The 24,779-nt window shown below is 46.1% G+C and overlaps 2 protein-coding genes across 2 annotated transcripts in view; one reads left to right on the top strand and one right to left on the bottom strand.

The window, feature by feature from the left end:
- Nucleotides 1–3,369: 3,369 nt before the first annotated feature.
- Nucleotides 3,370–9,707, top strand: Sdr42e1 (short chain dehydrogenase/reductase family 42E, member 1). Its single transcript, XM_013012820.1, has 3 exons — nucleotides 3,370–3,405; nucleotides 7,832–7,923; nucleotides 8,395–9,707. The coding sequence occupies exons 2-3, from the start codon at nucleotides 7,856–7,858 to the stop codon at nucleotides 9,503–9,505; spliced, it is 1,179 nt and encodes a 392-aa protein (XP_012868274.1). The 5' UTR covers nucleotides 3,370–3,405; nucleotides 7,832–7,855; the 3' UTR covers nucleotides 9,506–9,707.
- A 12,160-nt stretch (nucleotides 9,708–21,867) lies between these two features.
- Nucleotides 21,868–24,779, bottom strand: part of Plcg2 (phospholipase C, gamma 2 (phosphatidylinositol-specific)) — a 68,663-nt gene continuing 65,751 nt past the window's right edge. Inside the window, exons 25-26 of the mRNA XM_013012701.1 lie at nucleotides 23,552–23,736; nucleotides 21,868–22,191 (exon numbers count right to left, since the gene is read on the bottom strand). Of these exons, the coding sequence (XP_012868155.1) occupies nucleotides 22,149–22,191; nucleotides 23,552–23,736 (228 nt within the window). The 3' untranslated portion in view covers nucleotides 21,868–22,148. The remainder of the gene's footprint in view (nucleotides 22,192–23,551; nucleotides 23,737–24,779) is intronic.

Here is a 24,779-nt window from a genome sequence, read left to right as displayed (position 1 = left end):
TTTAATCAGTACTAAGAAAGACATAGGTACTAATAATGAGACATTTCAAAAAAATTAAGGAAAAAAAAACAACCACTGACCCAAATAGGATGCTTGATAATTCTTAATAAGTGCTATAAATGCTTCTAAAAGAACATTAGGATGCTTAATTGCTAAATAAATGAAATATAAACATTCATTATGTTGCTTAGAGAGTTCTTTAATACGTAATGGAAAAAACATTTTATCAAATGCACTGTAAGTAATAAATGCTTGTTTCCTTTTCCAAAACAAATCAATTCTTGAAATCATTAACCACCATTTAAATGTAGCTTGAAATTTTCTATTTATTCCTCCTTCTTAATTGTTTTTATCCGGGAGGCAGAGAAGCAGAGAGCAAATGGTGATGAGGGATTTGCAGGCAGAAGTCTGGCTTTCAACCTGAGCCCTGTCCTTTTTTAGTTCTGTGGTGTTTGCCAAGTACCTTACCCTTACTTGGTGTCCAAGAGTCATGGGAGATGGTCGAAGAATTCCTGCTTTCCTCAGAAATCTGAGGTACTTCTACTGGATCATAACACACCCAGGAAAATGCATCTAGGCCTTTATGTGTGTAGGAATTACCTGTGGATTGTGTTAAACGTACAGATGTTGTCAATTTACTGGATAGGTCTAATCTCAGTCAGATTTTGATGTCAGTGCTCCACATTTTGGGCTAGGACTGGTTTTTGGAATGTCTCCCAAGTTCATGAGTGCTTTAGAAACCATCCTGGTTTATAGCAGTGATGCACTAATGGCTGCTCTCGTACCCCTTGTGGAGCTGATGATGATAGAGGTGACTTTGGACCCAAGGTGATCCAAAACATCTCACCTGCTGGGAGCATGGCTTAGGTGATAGAGTACTAGCCTAGCAAATATGAGGCCCTGAGTTCAAACCTCAGTACTGTCACATACACACACACACACTCACACACACACACACACACACACACACACACATGTACACATCAACCTGTAGTTTTGAACAGGGACCATTTATTCACATGCTTGATCATACCGCAATTTGAACACATCTATTTCTATGCCAGACACTTCATTACAGTGGAGACACTATCAAACAGAAAGAGGCTCTCCTCTCGTGGAGATTTGATTCAGGGAATGTAATAAGGCAAGCTAATTTCAGACAGGCTAACTGCCGGGAATGAATGGATGGAAGAGTTTCAAGACTTCTAATAGGAGTTGGAAGGGTCTTCAAATAAGCTCTTCCCTGCTGAAGAGACCACAGGGGTTGAAGATGATGCTTAAAAAGTAAGCGAGCCTGGGTCTTTGAGTTAGTGTGTAGAGCAGAGCACTGCCTCCTTCCTATAGGCTGAATTACACTGTAATGAAAGTAGGAAATTTACTTTAGTGGCTGAAAAATCACTGAGATTGCAGGGCTATTGTAAAAAGCTAGCGATGCTCAGTGTACATAGGTATAGTGTTCCACTCTTTTGGAGATTCTAAAAATTATCAGTTTAAGTTAATGCTGGCTGGACATTCTTTTTCTACTCAAAACCCTGGTGTTGATGAGAATTTGCTGAATTAATAAGCGTGAAAGTGCTTCATAACGTGTTTAAAAGTGTCATACACCTATGAAGAAGTCTGACCATGAATTAATCTTTCTGAAATGTACCCTCTGCCTGGATTTACTATTGAGGAAAAATCCGAACAAAATAAACACTGATGTATAAATTCCTACTGAGATCAATTTTGTTCTCTGGTCATTTCTCTCTCTGATTTCTTGTTTAGCCTATTTTTTAATCAGCTCACTAAATTGCAGTGGAAACTGAGGAAGTAATTATAAAAGTTTGCAATTTTCCTCGAAGACATGTGTTTCTGTTTGGAATGAGTCCTTAGTGGCAGAGGAATAGGAACATTTAAATTAACCACATCTCATGCTTATCAGCACACACACCATCCAGCTATTTCTCAGAGGATCCTGAAATCGTCAAGGGAAATTTGTCTCGACACATACCCGCAGAGAGCCACTTCTTCCCTGGCTGCTGGTCTCAGAAGTGTAGAGCTGGCCTTCCAGCCCCTGGGAGCCTTCCTCTTCTCTCCTATGTTTTATGTATCATGAGCAGCCACCGCAAAGCTGTCCATTAGCAGAACTTGCGCCGTTCTCTCTCAGGCAGGAAAACCAGGGTCCTCTCCGAGACAGGTCAATGCCAGGGACTTGGCTATCCCTCACCTAGCAGTCATTCGTGTTTGTCTCTCACAGTTTGAGTTTACCCTTGTGACTTTGTGTTCTTCGTGAAAGAAAAGACTATCATAATTCATATGAGCTGCTTTGAACCTCAGTTCTGTTGGCATGAATAGCACATAAAGCCAAAACCTCCCTTCCAGTTACCAAATGGGGTCTTTCCTGTGCCAAGGGTCCATTCTAAGGCATGTGTGCAGCTAGGTATGTGCACACAAGTGTCCAGCTTTTCATGGAGCTTTTCTTAAGGAGAAGGATGAAAAGAATGAGTTTATCCTGGAGACCTTTGAAAGAGATTGTCAGCCTTTCTTTCTTTTTTGGTCAGTCATGGGGCTTGAACTCTGGGCCTGGGCTCTGTCCCTCAGCTCTGCTGCTCAAGGCTAGCGCTCTACCACTGCAGTCACAGCGTCACTTCCGGTTTTCTGGTGGCTTATGGGAGATAAGAGTCTCAGGGACTTTCCTGCCCGGGCTGGCTTTGAACTGTGGTCCTCAGATCTCAGCCTCCAGAGTAGCTAGGATGACAGGTGTGAGTGCCGGGCTTTCTTTCTATGCAGCTTTTAAGTCCTTGGTCCCTTCACCAACTGTCCAGTGACCAGAATACATGGAGTCAGAAATCAGAGCGGCAGGAAAATTTGGTCACACAGATACAGAAACTCAGATACTAGATTAAAAAAAAAAAAACAGATACGTAGAGTGAAAACTCAGTCATCTGATGACCCTCATGCATCACCCATCACCCATCCACTCATCCATCCTTCCATTCCCCATCTACCACCCAGTCATCTGCCCATCCATCCAACCATCTGTCCATCCATCTGTCCGCCCGTCCATCCACACAAGCCACGGGTGGGGCTGAGCACTCTCTTACATCAGTCTCAGTGTGCTCAGTTACACGGGGAGGGGGAGCAGACGTGTGGACAGAGGCAGCGAAGGTGACCCTGAAAGGGCTCCTGCCCGTGGGGGAGGGGGGGAGGGCGGAAGATTCGAGAGCCTGATGCCCAAGCAGAGATGAAGGTGAAGCAGCCGCCTATGCGCCATAGAGATGCCAGAACTCCCGGCTTCCTAGAGAGGCCGGGGGGTGGGGGGTGGCACCCGGAGGAGCCGGTCCGACGGCTGCGGCTCCGGAGCGGGGCAGTGGGGACTAAGGAAGGACCTGGCCGGGCCGCGAGCGCGCGTGGCTTCCTGTCGCTGTGAGTGCACTGGGCCTGGGAGGGCTGTGGCCGGGGACCGGGCCGGGAAGGCGCAGAGGAGGAACTGAGGATGACAGGTGACCGTGCCCAGCAGGGACCGGAGCGGGGCGCGCCTGGCTGGAAACCGCGCCTCTGCCCCTGCGCCCGGGGAGGGGGGTAAGAGCGGGGCGCGCCTCTGCCCCTGCGCCCGGAGTTGGGGGGCGCCTGGCTGGGGACCGCGCCTCTGCCCCTGCGCCCGGGGTTGGGGGGCGCCTGGCTGGGGACCGCGCCCCTGCACCTGCGCCCAGGGCGCAGCTCAGCCCGACTCTAGACGACTCTAGACGACTCGGCAAGGCGCCTCTCCACACTCCTTCTCTTGCTTTCTATTTAAGGGTCTTTTTTTTTTTTTTTGTCGGTCATGGGGCCTGAACTCTGGGCCTGGGCGCTGTCCCTCAGCTCTTCAGCTCAAGGCTAGCTTTTTTTTTTTTTTTTTTTGGGCTAGGGGGCCCAAACTTGGGGCCGGGGCCCTGCCCCTCAGCTCTTCAGCTCAAGGCTAGCACTCTACCACTTGAGCCACAGTGCCACTTCTGGCTTTTTCCTTATGTGGTGCTGAGGAATCGAACCCAGGGCCTCATGCATGCAAGGCAAGCGCTCTACCACTGAGCTACCTTCTATTTAAGGGTCTTTTACTGCCAACAAACCCGAGCGGAGCTTCCACAGCCCTGCCTAGCCAGGCGTGTGCTCTCACAGCCTTCTTTTTCCAGGGCATTTTGGAGAAAAGGTTGTCTTCCCTCTGCCACAGTGCTTGGAACGCTCGTTTGGAGAGGTCATGTGAAGTTCCCATTGAGCATGAATTCATGATGGTAAAATTGTCGTCATTGGGGTTAAGTTGAAAAATAAAGACCTAGCGGCTGAGTCCTTGGAATCAGGGGCCAGGAATGACATTCGTTGTGAAGATCTGATGATAAACCATCCAAGGGCTTAGGACTCTGCGCCATCCCCGCTGGAGGCTGGGGAGGCTGGGGAGGCAGTGGAAGGAGGGAGAAGACTCAGCTCTGAGCTCTAGATCCATCTCAGCCACTGAAGGCCTCTGTGATTGGCAAGCCAGGTTCTTAGTGTCTGAGCCTCTTTATCACTACGAAGCGAACCATTCTAGAAACTGTCTCAGTTGTCCCGCGGTGTAAACAAGAAACCTCTTAAGCACCTCACCCACAATCGCCTCCATTGCTGTTATTTTGATTTTAGGGAGGAAGAGGCAGGATCAGAGTGATTTTGTGAGTTGGTCACACCAGAAACTGGTACAAGAGCCAAGTCTGTGACCTAGGATTTTTATTTATTTTTTTGGATCAGTCATGGGGCTTGAACTTTAGGCCTGGGCACAGTGCCTGAGCTCTTCAGCTCAAGGCTAGCGCTCTAACTGCTTCAGCCACAGCTCTACTTCCAGTTTTCTGGTGTTTAATTGGAGATAAGAGTCTCATAGACTTTCCTGCCCAGGCTGGCTTTGAACTGTGATCCTCAGATCTCAGCATCTTTAGCAGCTAGGATTACAGGCGTGAGCCACTAGCGCCTAGCTAGTTGTTTTGTTTTGTTTGTTTTTTTAATTTCAAATCTGAGTGCATACTGTGAAAGGATCAGGTGCAAGCAATTAGTAGATAAATAGATTAAGGGAGATGAAAATTAGGCAACCATTTGGAAAAAATCCATATGTACTCTTTCTCTTTCTGGCTTATCATTCATGTCTTCTATGTTTGCTGAGATTTTTGTTTTAATGTGATTATTGCTGTCGGAGACCAGGCTCTTTAATGGCTGATTGTTTTTAAAGGTTTTACCCACCTTCTTTCATGGCTGCTTGTCTTGCTAAATTAAAGTTTTCCTTAGCTTTCTCTTCTGACTTTCCCGGTGAAGTCAGTTACGCCAGTTCTTACCTCTGGTCATACTTGGAAGGTAATGGGGAAGAGCATCAGTAGGACTGGTAAGTTTTGATTGCCTCTTATTGCACATTCCTGGCTCAGCTAATGCATACACAGTCCTAACTAATCTTTGGTCTTGTGGAATAAACTAAAAGAAAAACAACAAAAGATATCAAAATGAACTTAAAAAAGAAGAAAAATGGAGAAGAATTAGAAATATTTGTTATTTTTTTTCTTTTTTTAAGTCGTGGGCTTGAACTCTGGGCCTGGGCACTATCCCTCAGCTCTTTGGCTCAAGGTAAACAATCTACCACTTGAGCCACAGCACCACTTCTTGTTTTCTGGTGGTTAGTTGGAGATGAGAGTCTCACGGACTTTCCTGCCTGGGCTGGCTTTGAACCTCGATCCTCAGATCTCAGCCTCCTGAGTAGCTAGGATTACAGGCATAAGCTACCAGCATCCGGCTTGTTGCATTTCTTTAACTGGTCTCTTGGCGCACCGCAGTGAATTGTTCTTCATAAACATCCCTGTAAGCACGGTGGTCTGCAGCCCTCCATGCTGTTTTGCTCAGTTCCCTTTGTGTCCTCACTCCAGAAGCCACTGAACCCTGTCTCCAGATGTCATACCTACTGAATTCTTCACCAATGATCTGATCAACCTCCCAGTCCATCTGTGCACCCTCTAACCCAGCACCTTTGCAAAGTCTAATCCTAGCTTTTAGAAACGTAACAGAATAACAAATCCCCAAACCTTAGTGTCTGAAAGAAAGGAGACCAGAGAAGCGGGGTCTATGGAGTGCCTACCGGTCATCTTTGTTAGTCTGCCAGCTATTTGTTGGCTTGCTGCCATAGGCTCACAACTTAGAAAAGTGAGTTCTAAAGAAGTGAAATATCAACCAGGCACTAGTGGCTCATGCCTGAAATCCCAGCTACTCAGGAGGTTGAGATCTGAGTATCACAGTTCTAAGCCAGCCCAGGCAGGAAAGTCTGTGAGACTTTTATCTCCAGTTAAACACACCAGAAAATCGGAAGTGGCGCTGTGGCTCAAGTGGTAAAACACCAGCCTTGAGCCAAAAAAAAGCTTAGGGACAGCATCCAGACCCCAAGTTCAAGCCCCACAACACACACACACACACACACACACACACACACAGAAGTTAAAAGTGTTGGCCAAGAATCCACAGTAATACCCTGTATTTGAAAGTATGGCGTGACCCAGACCCCAAAAAAACATTATATGAGTCAGGTCATGAATACATTTCCTATGGAGCATTGTTACCCCTCTGAGAAAGACTTTACTACTGTGTATGTAATGTAATAAGGACTAATATCTTCCATTAGATCTTCCATTCAAAAACTGAACTGGAATAAGAAATTTGTAATATAATGCATGAATCACACATACACAGGGAGAGTTAAGGGAGCAGTAGAAAAATGATTGTTCTCATGTTCTTGCCTCCAATCATCATATTCTTTACCTATCTATTGCTCCCCTAACCAGTTTGGAGATGATCTGAATCCAGTCCCAAAGGGCCAGAGCTCATGTTTCTAAGAAGAGTTTATCAAATTACCCTGACACACCATTCCTTAGAATAAAAGACACAAGTTAAAAACTTGAAAAAAAAAAAGAAAGTATGGCGTGAGCAGTAGAGAGGGTTAATCCAACTAAAATCTAACTAAGGTGCATATAAGAAATACCATGATGAAACCCCTCTGTACAACTAATATGGGCTTAAAAAAAAAGTGACAGAAAAGTAAGAGAGGCTCCATGGGGGAGGGGAGTGTGAACAGAAAGAGCAAAGTACCTTATGTATGAACATAGAACAAGGAAACCTGTTGAAATGGTTTTAAGAAGGGCATGGATGAGGGAGAGCATGAAGGGTGAGGGTGATAGTGTACATTCTGTGCATGGATGGGAATATAATATATTATGTAATATAATGTATCATAAGTATATATTATATAATGTATAATATACATTATATATAATATACATTATATATTATATATAATGTATATTATATATTATATTATATATTAATATATATTATATATAACATATATATTATATATAATGTATTATATAATGTATATTATATAATATATATGCAATTTGTGTATGCTTTATTTCAAAAAAGACAAGAAAAGAATAAAATGCCCCCTGATTTCCAAGTGCCCACAAACACATGATTCTATTAACCCTTCTAGTTGATCTTGTCAAGCACAGTAGATATTCTAACCCTCATATAACATATGAAGACATTTGAAGGTCAAAGGGTGATCAGGGAGCTAATGTTACACTGCTCTGACTAGAACCCAGGTCTGAGCATGTGTGCTATTAGAGAATATTGAATTCTTGCTCTTTTCCAGTCTTGTTTATTTTTTTGTTCAGTGTTGGGGACTGAACCCAAGGCCTTGTGCATGCCAGGCAAGCATTCCATCTTCGAGGTACATCTTCAGCCCTCTTTTCATTCTTGGGATGAGCACATTTGCATTTAGATGATAATATTGCTGCATTTTTTTTATTTTTTCTTCAAGGTCCAGTTACTCCTTGTTTATGGCATGGATTCCCCACGATTTCCCAAGGAAACTGTCCTCATTACTGGAGGAAGTGGCTACTTTGGTTTCCGGTCTGTATCTCCGCAAAAATAAGCCCCTGAGATTTTTTACTAGTTTGGCAAAAGGGTACCTTCCAGTTTTGACACTTGTGCAGGGTAATTTTACTGGCTTGTGTGTTGTTAAACCAAAAATAAATAGTGTTGTCCATGACCCTGATGCTGAAATTGAAAAGCACAGAAACATTCTGCTTTAAGAAAAATTCCTGATAAACACTTGTAAGTGGGGGTGTGGTGATTATTCATGCATCCAAAGATCATTTACAATAAGAACTATCCATTCACAGTGATTTCATTTCTACTTAAGTAGAAGAGAGTGTTCTTGTTTCTCAAATTGGAATAGATAATGCTGGTAGCAATGGATATAGACAGATGGAGGATTCAGGATGAGTCAAGGAGGCTCGGATCTGCCCCAGTTATTTTTCACGCTTTTCCTGGTACCGCCCAAGAGTGGCGCGATGGCGCGTTCCGTCTTTCTCATTTCAGCCTCGGCTGTGCGCTGCACCAAAAGGGAGTCCATGTGATTCTGTTTGACATCTGCAGCCCTGCGCAAGCCATTCCGGAAGGGATCAAGTTCGTCCAGGGAGACATCCGCCGCTTCTGCGAGGTGGAGGCCGCCTTCCAGGATGCCGAGGTGGCCTGCGTGTTCCACGTGGCCTCCTATGGGATGTCCGGGCGGGAGCAGCTCAAGCCAAAGCTCATCAAGGAGGTGAACGTGGACGGCACAGACAATATCATCCGGGCCTGCCAGCAGAGAGGGGTGCCCAGGCTCGTGTACACCAGCACCTTCAACGTCATCTTCGGAGGCCAGGTCATCAAGAACGGGGATGAGTCTCTGCCTTACCTGCCTCTGCACCTGTACCCAGACCACTACTCTCGGACCAAGATGATCGCTGAGAAGAACGTGCTGGAGGCCAATGGCTCAGCCCTGGAACAAGGCAAGGGCATCTTAAGAACTTGTGCCTTGAGGCCAGCCGGCATCTACGGGCCCGGCGAACAAAGGCACTTTCCCCGGATAGTGAGCTACCTGGAGAAGGGCCTGTTCAAGTTCGTGTATGGCGATCCTGAGAGCCTGGTTGAGTTCATCCACGTGGACAACCTGGTACACGCTCACATTCTGGCCGCCCTGGCTCTGAAAGCTGACAAAGGCTATGTGGCCTCTGGGCAGCCCTACTTCGTCTCCGACGGCAAGCCTGTGAACAACTTTGAGTTCTTCCGGCCCCTGGTTGAGGGCCTGGGCTACACGTTCCCATCCATCCGCCTCCCGCTGGCCCTCATCTTTTACTTCGCTATCCTGACAGAGTTAACCCACTTCATTCTGGGCAGACTGTACAACTTCCAGCCCTTCCTCACTCGCACTGAGGTTTATAAAACAGGTGTCACGCACTACTTCAGCTTAGAAAAAGCCAAGAAAGAGCTAGGCTATGAGGCTCAGCCATATGATCTGCAGGAAATGGTAGAATGGTTCAGAGCCCACGGCCACGGCAAGAACTCTGAGCATGAAGGCCTGCGGTACCTTCTCTGGGATGGGCTGCTGGTCCTCCTCTTGGTCATGTCGCTTCTCACCTGGCTGTCTTCTGCGGGTCTGTCAGTGTGAAGGCCAAGTTAGGAACAGAAAGGGATCACGCTCACTCCAGTTTAACAGCCCTAAGTAACCACTTAAGAATAGATTCTTCTGATGGCATAACAAAGCTCTTGGGAGCTTGTTGAATAGGGGAAAGACAGAGCACTAGAAAGGGTTACTTTGATTAAAGGATAATGGTATGAAATACACATGGTACGAAAAACCCCTTTGAACAATTAATACCAAACGAATGACAGAGCGAAGCACTGGTGGCTCATACCGCTAATCCACCTACTCAGGAGGCTGAGATCTGAGGATCTGTACAATTTGAAGCCTGCCTGGGCAGATAATTCTCAAGACTCTTATGTCAAAGTAGTCAGCAAAAAGCTGGAAGTAGAAGCATAGCTCAAGAGTAGAGAGCAAAAGTGTGAGGCCCTGAGTTCATGCCCCAAAACTGGTGTTCACATGCATGCGCGCGCGTGCGCGCACACACACACACACACACACACACACATGACAGGAATAATATACTTGCTATTTAGAGATGGTTCCTAGTGGGAGAATAAAGTAGGTGAGATGCTTTATATACATACATTAAAATAGAGCAATGAAACCTGCTGAAATGGTTTAAAGAAGGAGGGCAGATTAGTAAGAATAAAACAATGTCACTCTCAGGGAAATGGATGGAATTAGAACAAATTGTGTTAAGTGAGGTAAGCCAAGATCAGAGACAAACGGCCAATATTCTCCCTGATATACGGCAGTCAGATCTAAAACACGCTGAGATATCACAAATGACACAGGATTCTAGAAGCTTACATACAGTGAGACCAGAAGAGGATAGTCTTCGGAGAGAATCACAAAGGTGCAATACCCAAGCGCCTCTTCATATGTATAGAAAATAATACACATACCGAAACAAATTCCAAGAGATGGACACAAAGGACTTTTTTCTTAGTTTTTTTTTTCCTGATGATTCTGTATTCTTTACCTTATATACAGTGTATAAACGTACATATCTGTGGGAGGGTAGGGAGAAGACAACGAATCTGAGGAAAAGGGGTGCAAAGTTCAGCAGCGGGGTACACTGGACACGGGCGGAAGCTATGCTACTCATGGGTGGAGATGGGAGGGGGGAGCGGGAGAGAATGAGGCGCAGGTGACACCCTGCGAAAGACATGCACGTGTTACCTGACGTGTAAACGGAACTCTGCTGTGTATCACCTTTAAAACAACAATAAAGCAGATTGGGAAGAGGAAATAAAGGATGGCAGATGAGGGAGAGGGGTGGGGGACGCGTTTGACTGATGCGTGTCTGGAAAAAGGTTGCAATGAACCCCTCGTGCAACAAATACTTGCTTCTAAATATGATTAAAAATTAAACATAAAAAACAGTTTCATTGGTCTGAAGGGACGGCTCAAGTGGTAAGCCCTCAATTCTAACCCAATACCAACAAGAGAGCGAGAAAAACGACATAGGTTCTGTCTCTCCTTTTCGTTCTTTCCTCCTAAACGCCTCCCTGTTGAGAGAAAAGAAGAGACAGAGGTAAGTTCCAGACTTCACTTCTGTGTCCTTGTGTCTCCCATGGTAGAAAGTCATTCGGGAGCTCTGAAGGGGCCTAGTTCTTTTGTATAAATATCTCAGAAACCGGTACAAAAAAACGGACTGAGACTCAGAGTGACCAGGAAATGGCCACCACAGACAGGCTTGAAGATACAGAAACCACTACGCCAGCCCGTGCCGCGCGGCCTGTCAGTCACAGCACTCGCTGGCCCGGTGCATGTCTGGGGAACGACCTTTATCCTCTGTGTGATATTTAAGCAAACACACCTTACCCTGCCTCACAGGGTTCTTTTGGTAACTAAATTAGGCAAAACGCCTAAAAGCCTGCTGAACACACATGTCACCATTGTCAGTGCTGTCTTTCTGCATTTCTCTTGGACGGCTCTCCTGCTCAGTTCTCCCCTGAGAGGGGCTGCTAGTATTGAAGCTTTGGGGAATGTGTCCACGCCCAATGTCTCTGGTGTTTGCTCAGAGGTAGAAAACACTATCTGATGATTAAGGAAAGTAGTGACCCAAGCAGTGATTTTTTTTCTAACGTTTAAAAATGTCAAAGAGCTCATAATACAGTGACTTGCTTACCGGGGGGAATTTGGGCTCTGAAGAGCACTTACAATGAGTCACAATGGCAGGCTTGTCCAGCCACCCCTGAGGACAGCTCGGGGAGGCGGTCATTCAAGTGACACAGTTGCCTAGAAACCAGCGTGGCAAGAAGACAGGGTCTCTGTCATGTCACTGGCAGGATTTCATGCACAGGAAGGACTGGACAGAAACAGGGCAGGATAGAGGGCTTGGGGCAGTGATTGCTATTGGAGAATGCAAATAGATGAACAGAACCTGTTGCCCGCTGCCCAGAGGTCTTGGAATGCAGCTCTGAACTTGGTGTCAGAGAACCTATAGCACAAATGCTTTGTGTGGCTTTAGCCAAGTACCCAGAGGCTCTCTAGAACCTGACTTCCTCATCTGGGAGAGATGGCAGGGGCTGCATTCGCGCTGTACACTCACCTCACTCTGGTGTGGTGTCAAGCATAAAACAAGATATGTTAAAAAAAAAAAAAAAGTACTCAGGCTGGGAAGGTGGCTTAGTGGTAGAGTGCTTGCCTAGCATGCATGAAGCCCTGGGTTCGATTCCTCGGTACCCCCATGTACCGAAAAAGCTGAAAGTGGCACTGTGGCTCAAGTGGTTGAGTGCTAGCCTTGAGCAAAAGAAGCTCAGGGATGCCAGGCGCCGGTGGCTCACGCCTGTAATCCTAGCTACTCAGGAGGCTGAGATCTGAGGATCACAGTTCAAAGCCAGCCCAAGCAGCAAAATTCCTGAGACCCTTATCTCCAATAAACCACCAGAAAACTGGAAGTGGCGCTGTGGCTCAAGTAATAGAGCGCTCGCCTTGAGCTGAAGAGCTGAGGAACAGCAACCTGGCCCAGAGTTCAAGCCCCATGACCAACAGGAAAAAAAAAAAGCTCAGGGACAACACACTAAGTTCAAGCCCCAGGACTGACAAAAAAAAGTACTTTTAATATATAAACTGCAAAAGAAATATGAGGTAGTGGCGGTAGTAGTGTTGATTATTTTTTATTTTGACTTCTGAGTTACCACACATTTGCTTGGATTTTCTTTCAGAATCAAGTTCATTTGAATTTGTTTATCCAAACAGTGTGTATGTTTGTGTATGCATGTATGTATGTATGTATGTATGTATTTGGGCTCAACAGCTCTTTAAATAGTCTAGTTCAAATGCTTGCTCTACAAGAAAATTGGCCAAGTGATTTCTTTCCCAGACATAGCCACCACATTGGGGCAGGAGCCATGTCTATTTGTCTACTTTTATTTCTAGGGAGCACAGATCCATTCCTTTGTGTGGCCAAAAAAGGCTTAGGGATTCATCTCTCCACCAGGTGGTCTGACAGCCAATTTCCTAATTATTCCTTCCCATAAGTCCAAGACTCTCAACTTCACCGAATAAAAACACTCACGGTCCAGGTTAAAAATGCAACTCCAAGTGCTATCACACAAAACAGAACGGGAAGCTCTGGACATGAAACAACCAGGAAACTGAGGACCTTTGGGAAGCGGGGAACAACCAAAACCAATGCTTTCAGAATGCTTTCTACTATGTGTACTTCACTATTAAAGAAAAGAAAGAAAAAGGAAATACGCAGTCTCTAAACTCTTCTTCCCCTGGCAGCTCTGACTCAGAAAGCCTGTGCTGGATGGGAATCTACACAGGTGTGTTTTATCTTCCAATAGCAAGGCAGAAAATGTAGCCAGACACCAAACACGTGCTCCTTTGCAAGTACTGAGAGGCTCCTGTATTCTTCATGCTTGTTTTCTTCCGGTGTCTGGCTACCGCACATGCTCAGTACATTGCTGAGTGTGAGACCTAGAAGAGGAGGTGCGCTCAAGGGCCTTAGATCCCAGTGACCTGCCGCCTCCTCTGCGCACAGGCTGCTTGCACCATGTTGCCTGCAAACATGCCGCATTCCACGGTTGACTTCTGACTTCTCTGGCCATCTTACAGACTCCTTGCCTTGGCCTAAAGGCTTCTTCTGCAAATCCATCTTGTTGGGCCTTGTGACCTCATTTTAGAACAAGCAGCTGTGCACTAATTAACATCTAACCGACATGGCTTCAACCATGGTCTCTAGGCTGTGCAGAGTCATACAACATCACCTGCTATATTTTAGAGCCCATAGATGCCAGGAAAAAAAATAACTTTGTCCTGGGCTCCAAATACTTCACAGCTAAGGCCAATCTAACCTCCCAAAGAGAAATTACATCCAGCAAGATCTGGGAAAAGGATCATTGAAGGATCTGTTTGTGGAAATTGACATGTTAGATCTGTGTGAAAATTGACATGTCGGATATTTTTTCAACAAAGCTGGTGGAAACATGCCAGTGACAAAAACATTTTCCATTACTAATATGTTGGGTTTTAATACTGACAAATAGTCTAGGTATCATTTTCTTCCATTTTTCAATGAGACCTTGCGATAGGTCTAAAAGTAAAATACATTTTACATACATCCATATATACATGCACGTATGTATGAAGGCACATATGTACTTGTTTCTTGTATATGTATATGTCTCGTATATGTCTACACATATATGTATATGTATTTATGTGCACATATGTACAGGTATATGGATATACGTTATCTAGTTTGTTCTGTATATTTTATACTTATATATTAAGTATTTTATATATTTGTATATCTTATATATTTATAAATATTTTGTGTGTTATATATTACATGTACTATATTATATATATATATATATGTGTGTGTGTGTGTGTGTGTGTGTGTGTGTGTGTGTGTTATAAATAGTCAGAGAAGGAGTCTTCCTGTGCTCCTTACATTCCCTAGGAACCAGTGCATTGAGTAGCTAGCCTGGGACATTTTGAAATACTTTCCAGCTTTTGCATGATTTTTTTTCTTATGTAACACTGAGGAATTGAACCCAGGGCTTCATGCATGAGAGGCAAGCACTCTACCACTGAGCCAACTTCCCAGCCCTGCTTTCCAGCTTTTAAAAAGAATTGTTCGCTGTGTTGCTGGGGCAAATCCAGCAAACCCCACTGTATTATCAACATGGAGGATTTTCCTCAACGTGGGAATAATGATAGGTATTAACCTGTCACCTCAGTTAACAAGTGACTCAAATGAACATTCTTAGTCACTAATCGCTGCTGCTTGTTGAGCACTTACTCTGTGTGACATCCTGTCTATATCTTGGGCCCATTTAGGGCTTTAAATGAGCATATGTTTTAGACAAATGTTGTTTTCCCTTTAGGATTTTCTGACACCAAATTGTACATGAGGGTTAGGACGTAACAACTGAGAGATATTGGGGATCTGGAGCCACTGGGCAGGAAAGCAGCCAGTTTCTAATGTACATTTCACATTTTTCTGTCTGTTTACGTCCATAGCTTGCAATTTCTGTTTTGCCTATACAATTGGCTCATGTCCTCCCACTCACATTTCAATGTGTTTCCTAATATCCAATGTGATGGTATAAGACAGGAGAGACTCTGAGAACTGATTGCGTTTCAATGAGGCCATGAAGGTATCTTCACCCTGATGATCAGCTTGGTGCCTTTACAGGAAAAGACTGGAGAGCTTGCTCCTCCAGCTCATCCTGTGAAGATCCAGCAAGAAGGTAATCCTGTGCAAGCCAGAAGGAGGGACACCACCAGATTCTCAACAACTTGGTTCCCTTGAGCATGGAAATCTAGCCGCCAGCTTAAAGTCACACACACACACACACACACACACACACACACACACACACACACACACGCACAAGAAGCAGATATGTTTTTATCTCCTGTTTACCAAGTACACAACTGAGCTTTGGGGAGGTGAGTGTCTTGCTCCATGTTACCCCACTAGCTGGGCGCTGGTGTTCACACCCATAATCCTAGCTACTCAGGAGACCGACATCTGAGGCTCCCAGTTCAAAGCCAGCCCAGGAAGGAAAGTCCATGAGGCTCCTATCTACAATTAACCAGCAAAAAGCCAGACGTGGAGCAGAGGCAAATAACTCAGGGGAAGTACTCAGGCCTTGAGTTCAAGCTCCAGTACTGTAGTGTGTGGGCATGCACGCACACACACACACACAGATACCCTACCAAGTAACCGATACTTAGATGCAAGCCAAGCGTACTTGAGTTCAGAGCTCAAACCCTTTAGTCATGTTTAAGAGGGCGTTATGACCTCAGCACGATGCACATAAACTGCACTGGTAATTAAACTATTTTTGGTTGTTGCAAAAGATAGTAACTGTAAAAAGGAACTCATATGACAGCCACGATCAAAGCATGATTTTACCATGTGGGTCCCTAGGGCAGGGCATTCAATAGGGCAAAGGACTTAGTAGAGCCCCAATTAATCGGCCAGACAGCATCCTCCCGAGAGGACCACATTCTGACACACTGCGCATGTCTAAACCGGTATCTTGAGAGCAAAGCTTGTCTTTCACTGTTGATTGGCATTAACTTTCAGCAGACCTACAGAACTCTGGACGCACAGCACAGACCTAAGAAAAAACGCACATAATAAAAACACAAACTTCAGCTTGGCAAGCTGTTAAATCTCCCACAAAAAGGTGAACTCTTTGCCAAGCCCTTCGGAATGAAAGTTGTCTCCAAGCCCTGAGAATGACCTTCGGCCTTTGTCCCCACAGACAATCATGCTGTGAGCTTGTACTTCCTTGGGCCTGCCTAGGATCCATCTCTAATTAGCAATAGGACTTTGAGTAAAGAAGTCTCTCATTGGAAAGCAGACAAGAGACGTCCTTGCTCGGGCCCTGGGGGTGGTACTTGCACATCTTAAATAGCATGAAGACCCTTTGCTATCCAAGGCGCAACACACGTGGACGCTTCATTAAGAAGACTCTGCTGGGGAAAGTAGGAAGGTTTGCAGGGAGAGCTGGCAGGACAGGAAGAGATGCGAGATGTCAGCTGATTTTGAGACAGCAAGCAGAATGTTTGGGAAGCAATCCGTGATGTGGGATGGAGTTTGAATGAGAAGAATTGAATTACAGACCACGATCTTGCTAATAAAAAATGTCCCATTGATTCCTGGCTATATAACAGGTGCTGGTTTATTTACTTAGGCTTTAAATAAGTCAGTGACGTTTGGGGTTCTAAACTAAAACAAAGACAAGTTCTTTGAAACTGCAAAGATCTTGCGAGGGGGAAAATGGCAATCTATGCCTTTCTGCTCTTATATACTTAGAGTATATTAGTTGTATAAACGTGTTTCTTGGTGGTGTTTGTCTACACATGTACATAATGTACTTTTATCATAGTTACCTCCTTTAAACTTTTAACAAGCTTCATTATTCTATTTTCTTTTCTTTGTGTGTGTGCTGGTCCTGAGGCTTGAACCTGGGGCCTGGCACTGTCCCTGAGCCTCATTATTCTAGTTTCATATATATATATAGCATTTTGGTTATATTCACCCGTTCAATCTTGAACCCTACTGGCTCCCACACCCCTAAAGTCCCCATTTTACACTTCTGTCCTTCACTTCCTGAGGTCTAGATTCAAGAGAGAGAGAAAGAGAGAGAGCTGCCCTACATTTTGCCTGCTAGGAATATTGCTCCTATAAACACATGTGCACGGACCTCCCCTCTACAAGGATTTAACAGTTACTTTAGACAAATGCCCAGGTAGGAATAACAGCATCCAATGGTAGTTCGTGTCAGCCAGCAGACTAGTGTGCAGAGTTCAGGCCCCTTTTCTATCTGGGCCATATGCTTTTGACAGATAGACTGCCTGTGTCTATGCAGGGCATTTTGGGGGGATTCTATCACCTCCACCCCCTTGCCAGGAGCCTCTCCCACCCCGAGCTGTGGAGCACGGTGGTGGCAGGTGACACGTTTTGTTTTTCTATGACACTGTTGCCCAGCTCTCTGAATTTTGCAAGGTTCCCGTCTTTCTGTTGTGTTCCAGTATCAGTCCCCATCATCTCCCCTGCCTGCAGCCGCGCACGTACCGTTTGGTTGTTTTTGAGGAAGAGCGTGCCAGTGCTGGAGCCGCCGTGGGGCCATCTTGCTTTTCTCCCCACCTGGGGCTCATGCGTGGGGGGTGAGGGAAGGGTCGGAATTCAAGTCCACTGGTGATCCCGATGTGAATAACCACACCGACAACAAAGCTAGCGATGAAGTCCCAAGTTAAGGCTGGCCTGCCGGCTCTCCACAGGCCAGTCTGTGTACGGACAGGAATCCTTTGAGTCCCTCCCACAGCAACCGGAGCAGAGGCCCCGGAGGTCAGGGGCTCTGGGCAGCCCTGGCTGTGTCTGTCTTCTCTGGAATTTGTCTTGGAACCAGTTGCAACAGTTTGTTGGCCCGTTAATGAGCTCAATGGAATTCTCCACACGTTCCTGTTGTAGTGTGGAGTTACAGCTGTAATCAGTTTTTTAATGATCACTTATCAGCTCTCGTTTCCTCTTGGCTTTTCCTGACTCCTTGTGTACCTTGTAAGTCAGAGGTGTGTCCTGCGCGGCCCTGTCTGAGGGCTGCGGTGACTCATGGGTGTCGAGGTGAACACCGGCTCAGGGCCTGGCTTTCTAGGAACCCTCTGGGAAAAGGCAGCGAGTGGCAGGCGGTGTGACCCGTCAGTCCTGAGAAGGACAGTAGCTAGCAACAGCGTGCTTCCTCGCAGCCCAAACATCCTTCCAAATGGTGATGGACTGATTAATTTTATAACTGAGTTTCTACATAGTAAACTCTTGTTTAAACAAAAAAAAAGTGGAGAAAAGAAACGTAGGTCCCATGGTTTCCCTTATTTGCAATAATTCGTATATGTCTAGGACAAGCAGAGAAGGTCAAAAGCTATGTACCCATAACCACACAAGATGATGCTGAGCGAAATGAACCCCACGATAGGGACACAAAAGGTTTTATCTTTGTTGTTGTTGTTTTTAATTTACTGTGTGATTCTTTTTTGTTTCTTTTTGCATGTTCTTCCCCCATGGTATAACTCATTTTCACTGTATTTGATTCCTGTGCCCTGCATCATATATATATATATATATATATATATACACACACACACACACACACACACACATATATATATATATATTTCTAATGTGGGGAGAGGAAGGGAAATAACAAAATGCTGAAATAAGGATACAGGTTGAACCATTGTAACAATGAGATGCACAAGACAGAATGCTGAAAATGAACTTTACAGATTCAGGTGGCGGGGGGAACTGGGGAGGTGGGGAAGGAAGGGACAGTAAGGGCAAAACAAAGGCGGGATCACAATGCTCGATAGGAAATGTACTCATTGCCTTACTGACGTCACTGTAACCCCTTTGTACAGTATCTTTACGATAAAAAATATCCATTTAAAAAGTGGAGATTTGTAAGCATGATATACAGAGACACACATCTCATGGCTGAATTACTTCTTTCTTTCATCTAGGATCTTAAAATGCAAACATCAGGTTTTTTTTTTAAATTCTGGGCAGAATACTGGCTGCTCATACAGAGCACTCTTATTATATATATATATATATATATATATATATAATATTTGGGGGGGTCCGGTCGTGGGGCCTGAACTCTGGGCCTGGGCACTGTCCCTCAGCTCTTCAGCTCAAGGCTAGCGCTCTACCACTTGAGCCACAGCACCACTTCCGGCTTTTTTCTTTTTGCTTATGTGGTGCTGAGGAATCAAACCCAGGGCCTCAGGCATGCAAGGCAAGCGCTCTACCACTGAGCCACATCCCCAGCCCCTCTTATTATATTTTTAAGTGTGATACAACTATTTAATTTTCTATGTACACACAAACACTATTTATATAAATTAAGCTTTAATAACTAAACAGGAGTTTACAAATACAGCCAATAAGAAATATGGAGATTTCAAATGTGGCTCTTCGAAGGACTATTTGAAAATTACCAACCCGGGTCAAAGGGTTGGGGACGGATCCTTGTCCAGGATGCACAAGGCCCTCATTGTGATCCCAGCACTGCAAGTTGACAAGCAACAGGAAGATGAAGAGAAACCTAGGACAAATCACTGCATCATTCTTAAAAGCCAAATTCATGATTCTCTTATTTCTGAATCTAATTATGGATTCAAATAGGGCTTTTAAGGTTGCCTTCAAAAAGCTAAATGTCACATAAGCTAAAGGTGAAGTTATATTTCTTTAAGGTGAAAAGGCTTGCTTTCAAATAATTCTTCCTTTGGTGACCCCTAGATCCGTGATCTTAAACAGTTACATTTAGATACCTCCTTATGTGAAAATTGTGTAGCCCTGTGTACATCTCTAAAACTAATACCAAAAATGTTTCATGGTAAATAAATGCAAAAGCCAAAAGGGGGGTTGCTGTTGATACTGCATTTTTAAATACATTTTTTTCTCCTCTTCCTATTCCTCTCCTCCTTCCAGCTGGTTCTCCAGCTTCAGCTCAGCCTTGAGCTCTCACTTGGCTTTTTCACTCAAAGATGGAGCTTTTCACTAGGCACAAGTAGTTCACACCTGTAATCCTAGCCACTCAGGAGGCTGAGATCTGAGGATTGTGGTTCAAAGCCAGCCCGGGCAGGAAAGTCCGTGAAACTCTTATCTCCAATAAACCACTAGAAAACCAGAAGTGGCGCTGTGGCGCAAGCGCAGAGACAGCACCAAAGCCCAGATTCAAGCCCCATGACCAACCAAAAAAAAAAAAAAAAGATGGAGCTTTTCTACTGGAGACCCACCTCCACTTGCAGGATTTTGCCTGGTTAATTGGAGATAGTTTCTCAGATCTGTCTGCCCAGGTTGGCTTCCAACTTCAATCTTCGTATCTCAGCCTCTCAAGTAGCTAGGATTACAGGCACCGGGCTCAGCAACATCCTTTAGTTTTGTTTTGTTTAAACTCTACCACTGAGCCATGCCTCCAGCCTACATTGCCATGTGTGGGAATAGGCTCTCGTCACTACCTGGCCCCGGCCAATAGAGCACCGCCTACACTTCTTTTTCTCCAGCCTTCTGTGTGGTGCCTTTCCAGCCAACCCTTCTCGAAGGGTCCTTTGCACACTGGTTACTAGAACACTCTTCTTGGCTGCTGGCTGCTAAGTGGAGCAGTAACTCCTGATGAGAAATGGAAAGTAACATCGTCTGATCTGTCACCTTGGTCCTGGCTCTGTGGCTAGAGTGGGCCATGGATACAGGTGGCCTTTCCTCCTGGTCCAAACACCTCCACATACACGTGGCCTATGGCAATAGGGACTCAGAATATTTTGTTTTTGGCCAGTGGTGGGGCCTGAACTCTGGGCCCAGGTGATGTCCCTCAGCTCTTCAGCTCAAGGTGAGCACTCTACCACTTGAGCCACAGTGCCACGTCCTTTTTATTTCTGCTTATGGGGTACTAAGGAATCGAACTCAGGGCCTCATGCATGCAAGGCAAACACTCTACCACTGAGCCACCTTCCCAGCTCCTAACTCAGCACTTTTTTGTGGGATGAAAGATTGGAGCCTTTCGGCCAGGCAGAGCTTAATTTGCTCTCATTGGCTCCCTGGCAGTACACATGGGCCAATCCCAGCATTTTGGAGAACTTTTTAAATCACTGAATGGTAGAAGTGTCAGAGCCTCATCCAACTACTAAATAATCATGAACGGGGAAGAGAGGGGGGCTGGGCGCTCCGGGAAGGACTGCCTCTGGCATTTGCCATAACCCCCTAAGACTTACGCCACTAAAGCTCAGTCTGCTGCCCCAGAGAATTGGATAACCAACAGAAATCCCCCAGTCAACCTACCTTTCATCTAGCCTGTTAAACCAGCAACGGACTCCGGGCTGTGGCCCTGAGGCCTCCGCAGCAGCCTCTGGCCAGCTCCGTTGGGCTGTCGTGAGATGAACAGGGGCAGGCAGAGCCACGGGAGCCGGGACGGCGGCTGCATCGTCAGCCGCTCCCTGCTCCGACTGGCTTTGTAAAACAGAGGCCCCCAAGATTTCCACCCAGCAAGCCCACTATCAAGTCACAAAGCAAGCCTCCACCACTTACGATAAAACTGCCCTAACGGACAGCCCACCGCTTTCTCTGAGCATTTCTTGTGGTCTGCAGGTCCAGGCAGGTCAGTCTAGCCAGCCAGCCCCAGGTGGCAGCTCACGCAGCGAGCCGCGTCCTCTGACGGCAGCAGCACGTCTCCTCTTTAGGCTTCTGTGGAATCCAATGGCCTTAATAGCGGCAGCATGCACCTTTTTAGTTACAATGCTTTTCAGAATCATTTCTTACATCTCTGGTTCCTCTGCTGAGGGAGTCAATCGCCTAGGTTGTTGCAGAATCTTGCCAATTAGAAAAGAACTCATTGTCTAGGTGACGCAGAGAAGACTGAACTGACCAAGACTGCCTGTGCTTTATTCAATGCGGTTGGAACACGAGAGGTCACACACCATGACAGACACAGTTTAGGGATCCTCTATAAAGAATATAAGTTACAAAAAAAAAAAAAGTCCAAGGTGGAAAAACCAGGAGATCACCCCGGATCCTTGGTCATATGGTCCGTTGGCATCACAGGTGGAAGGCAGCATGGCAGGTGCCCCACCCCCGAGGCTGAACAGCACATTCGCCCATCCGCACACACCCATCCGCCTCACACGCGCACCTCCGCTTCTATGAGTAAAACTTGCTGTTGCTGACCCTCTTCTCTCGCAGCCTGAAACGGAAGCAGATTGAACACCATCAGCAGGGTGTGAGATACGGGCTCTGTCCTAGCTACCCCTTCCCAGCCACACACTGGTAGGCAACGGATGGCTGGACGGTACAGGACTGAGAGGCGGGTGCTTGGGAGAGCTCTCAGGCCTTGGTAAGATATGGAGTCTCCCAGAGGTTCAGCCTCTTCCTGGGTAAAATAGAGGTTATGCTGACTTAGGCTGATAGATGGCTGTCAGTATCAGGTTGGTTGTTTGGAACCTACTGGTACCTTGTGAGGCACACAGGGCCCTGGCTGCATCTTCTCCCGTCATACCTGGGGTACAACCTGGAAGGGGGAAGTTTCTGTCCTGATTTTGATCTGCTAAACTAGCCCATTCTTGGGGATTTAATAAAGACTCATTAAAAGTTCATAGTCAGGGGGCTGGGAAGGTGGCTCAGTGGTGGAGCGCTTGCCTCGCATGCATGAGGCCCTGGGTTTGATTCCTCAGCACCACATGCACAGAAAAAGCCAGAAGTGGGCGCTGAGGCTCAAGTGGCAGAGTGCTAGCCTTGAGCTGAAGAGCTGAGGGCAGTGCCCAGGCCCAGAGTTCAAGCTCCATGACAGACAATAAAATTTTTAAAGAAGTTAATGGTCAGCTGGGCACTGGTGGCTCACATCTGTAATCTTAGCTACTCAGAAGGCTTAAAGCTGAGGATCATGGTTCAAAGCTAGTCTAGACAGGAAAGTCCCTGAAACTCTTGTTTCTTTTTTGTCAGTTGTGGGACTTAAACTCAGGGCCTGAGTGCTGTCCCTGAGCTTTTGTGCTCAAAGCTAGCACTCTACCACTTCAAGCCACATCTCCACTTCAGGTTTTCTGGTGGTTATTGAAGAATCTCACAGACTTTCCTGCCTGGGCTGGCTTCAAACCATGATCCTCAGCTCTCAGCCTCCTGAGTAGTTTGGACTACAGATGGGAGCCACCAGTGTCCAGCTAGTGTGACTCTTGTCTCTAATACACTACTCAGAAAAAGCTGGAAGTGGAGCAGTGGCTCAGTGCTAGCCTTGAGTAAGTCCAGGGACAGCACTCAGGCCTGGAGTTCAAGCCCCAGGACCAACACAAAGGAAAAAAGAAGTTAGTGGTCATTCGGGCTGGAGTGTATGCCTCGCATGTATGAGGCCCTGGGCTCCATCCTCACCACCACAAAGGACATAAAGTCAGGGATCAAGGTTAATTTTCATGATTCCACTGCAATGTCCTTCTAGAGAAGAGAGTTCGGCTTGGGGAAGGGGCGGGCACTTAGGCACCATTATCAATTCATTTACAGAGTGAAGAGGCCTAAAGAGTTGTGAAGGCGCCCGGCCGCGGGGGAGGCCCACGCACCTCCGGTTGCACCTGTCCTGGTACAGCTGGAGCTGGTTCTCGTTGACGTTGAACTCCTTCACCAGAGCATCTCGGTTGGCATTACGCAGGTTCTGGTGTGTGTCGTATAAGAAGAGCTGGTTGTTGAGTTCTTCCTGCCTCCTTCGCAGCTGGCGACAGGAGGAATACAGCTCCTCCTCACACTCCTGGAAAGCAGGGCAGAGAACGGCGTGAGCATTCCGCGCTGGGCAGGCAGAGAACGGCGTGAGCATTCGGTGCTGGACGGGCCCAGGGCCCGAGCTTTGACCACACAGGGAAGCCAGGGCTTCGGAAAACTGTCCCCCTTCATAACTATCCCCCCTTCCTAACACCGCAAAGAGTGCAGGGAAACAGCTCAGTGTGATGACAGAGGCAGGGAGGAGGTGGAGAATTTAGGATATGATGGAGGAGAGGAAGGTGGCAGTTTGGGGCCAGTGCAGGATTGGGGGGGCAGGGAAGGGGGACGGGGGCTAGAAAGAACTTATCTCAAAAAGCAAATAAATATGGCACTGCATGCCTGTAATCCCAACTACCGAGGCAGAGGTAGGAGGATCACAGACAGGGCCAAGCCGAGCAGAAAGCCTGATGCACAGTCTGAAAAACAAACTAAATGGACTAGGGGATGGTTCAAGTGTTTGCCTAACCAGCACAAGGCCTTGAGTTCAAGCTCCAATGCCACAAAAATAAACAAACAAACTAAATAAATAAATAATAGGTTAATTGGAGATAAGAGTCTGACAAACTTTTCTTCCTAGGCTGGCTTTAAACTGTGATCCTCAGATCTCAGCCTCCTGAGAAGCTAGGATTACAGGCGTGAGCTACTGGCACGTGCCTGGAAGAAAATCATTTTTAACCTCAAAAACTAGGCCCAAAACTGCGAGAGAGCAAGGGAAGGAGTGACATTGTCAAAAAGAAATGCACTCATTACCTGACTATGTAACTGTAACCCCCCTGTAAATCACTTTTATAATAACTTTTTTTTTTGTCAATCAAGGGCTTGAACTCTGGGCCTGGGCGCTGTCCCTCAGCTCCTCAACTCAAGCAAGCGCGCTACTGTTTGAGCCACAGCACCACTTGCGGTTTTCTGATGGTTCATTGGAGATAAGAGTCTCATGGAGGGGCTGGGAAGGTGGCTCAGTGGTAGAGCACTTGCCTTGCATGCTCGAGGCCCTGGGTTCGATTCCTCAGCACCACATAAGAAAAAAGCCGG

Source organism: Dipodomys ordii, unplaced genomic scaffold, assembly GCF_000151885.1.
Source record: "Dipodomys ordii isolate 6190 unplaced genomic scaffold, Dord_2.0 Scaffold18, whole genome shotgun sequence".
NCBI classification, from domain to species: Eukaryota; Metazoa; Chordata; class Mammalia; order Rodentia; family Heteromyidae; genus Dipodomys; species Dipodomys ordii.
Note: the sequence above shows the minus strand (reverse complement) of the source record. Positions and strands in the feature narration are given on the sequence as shown.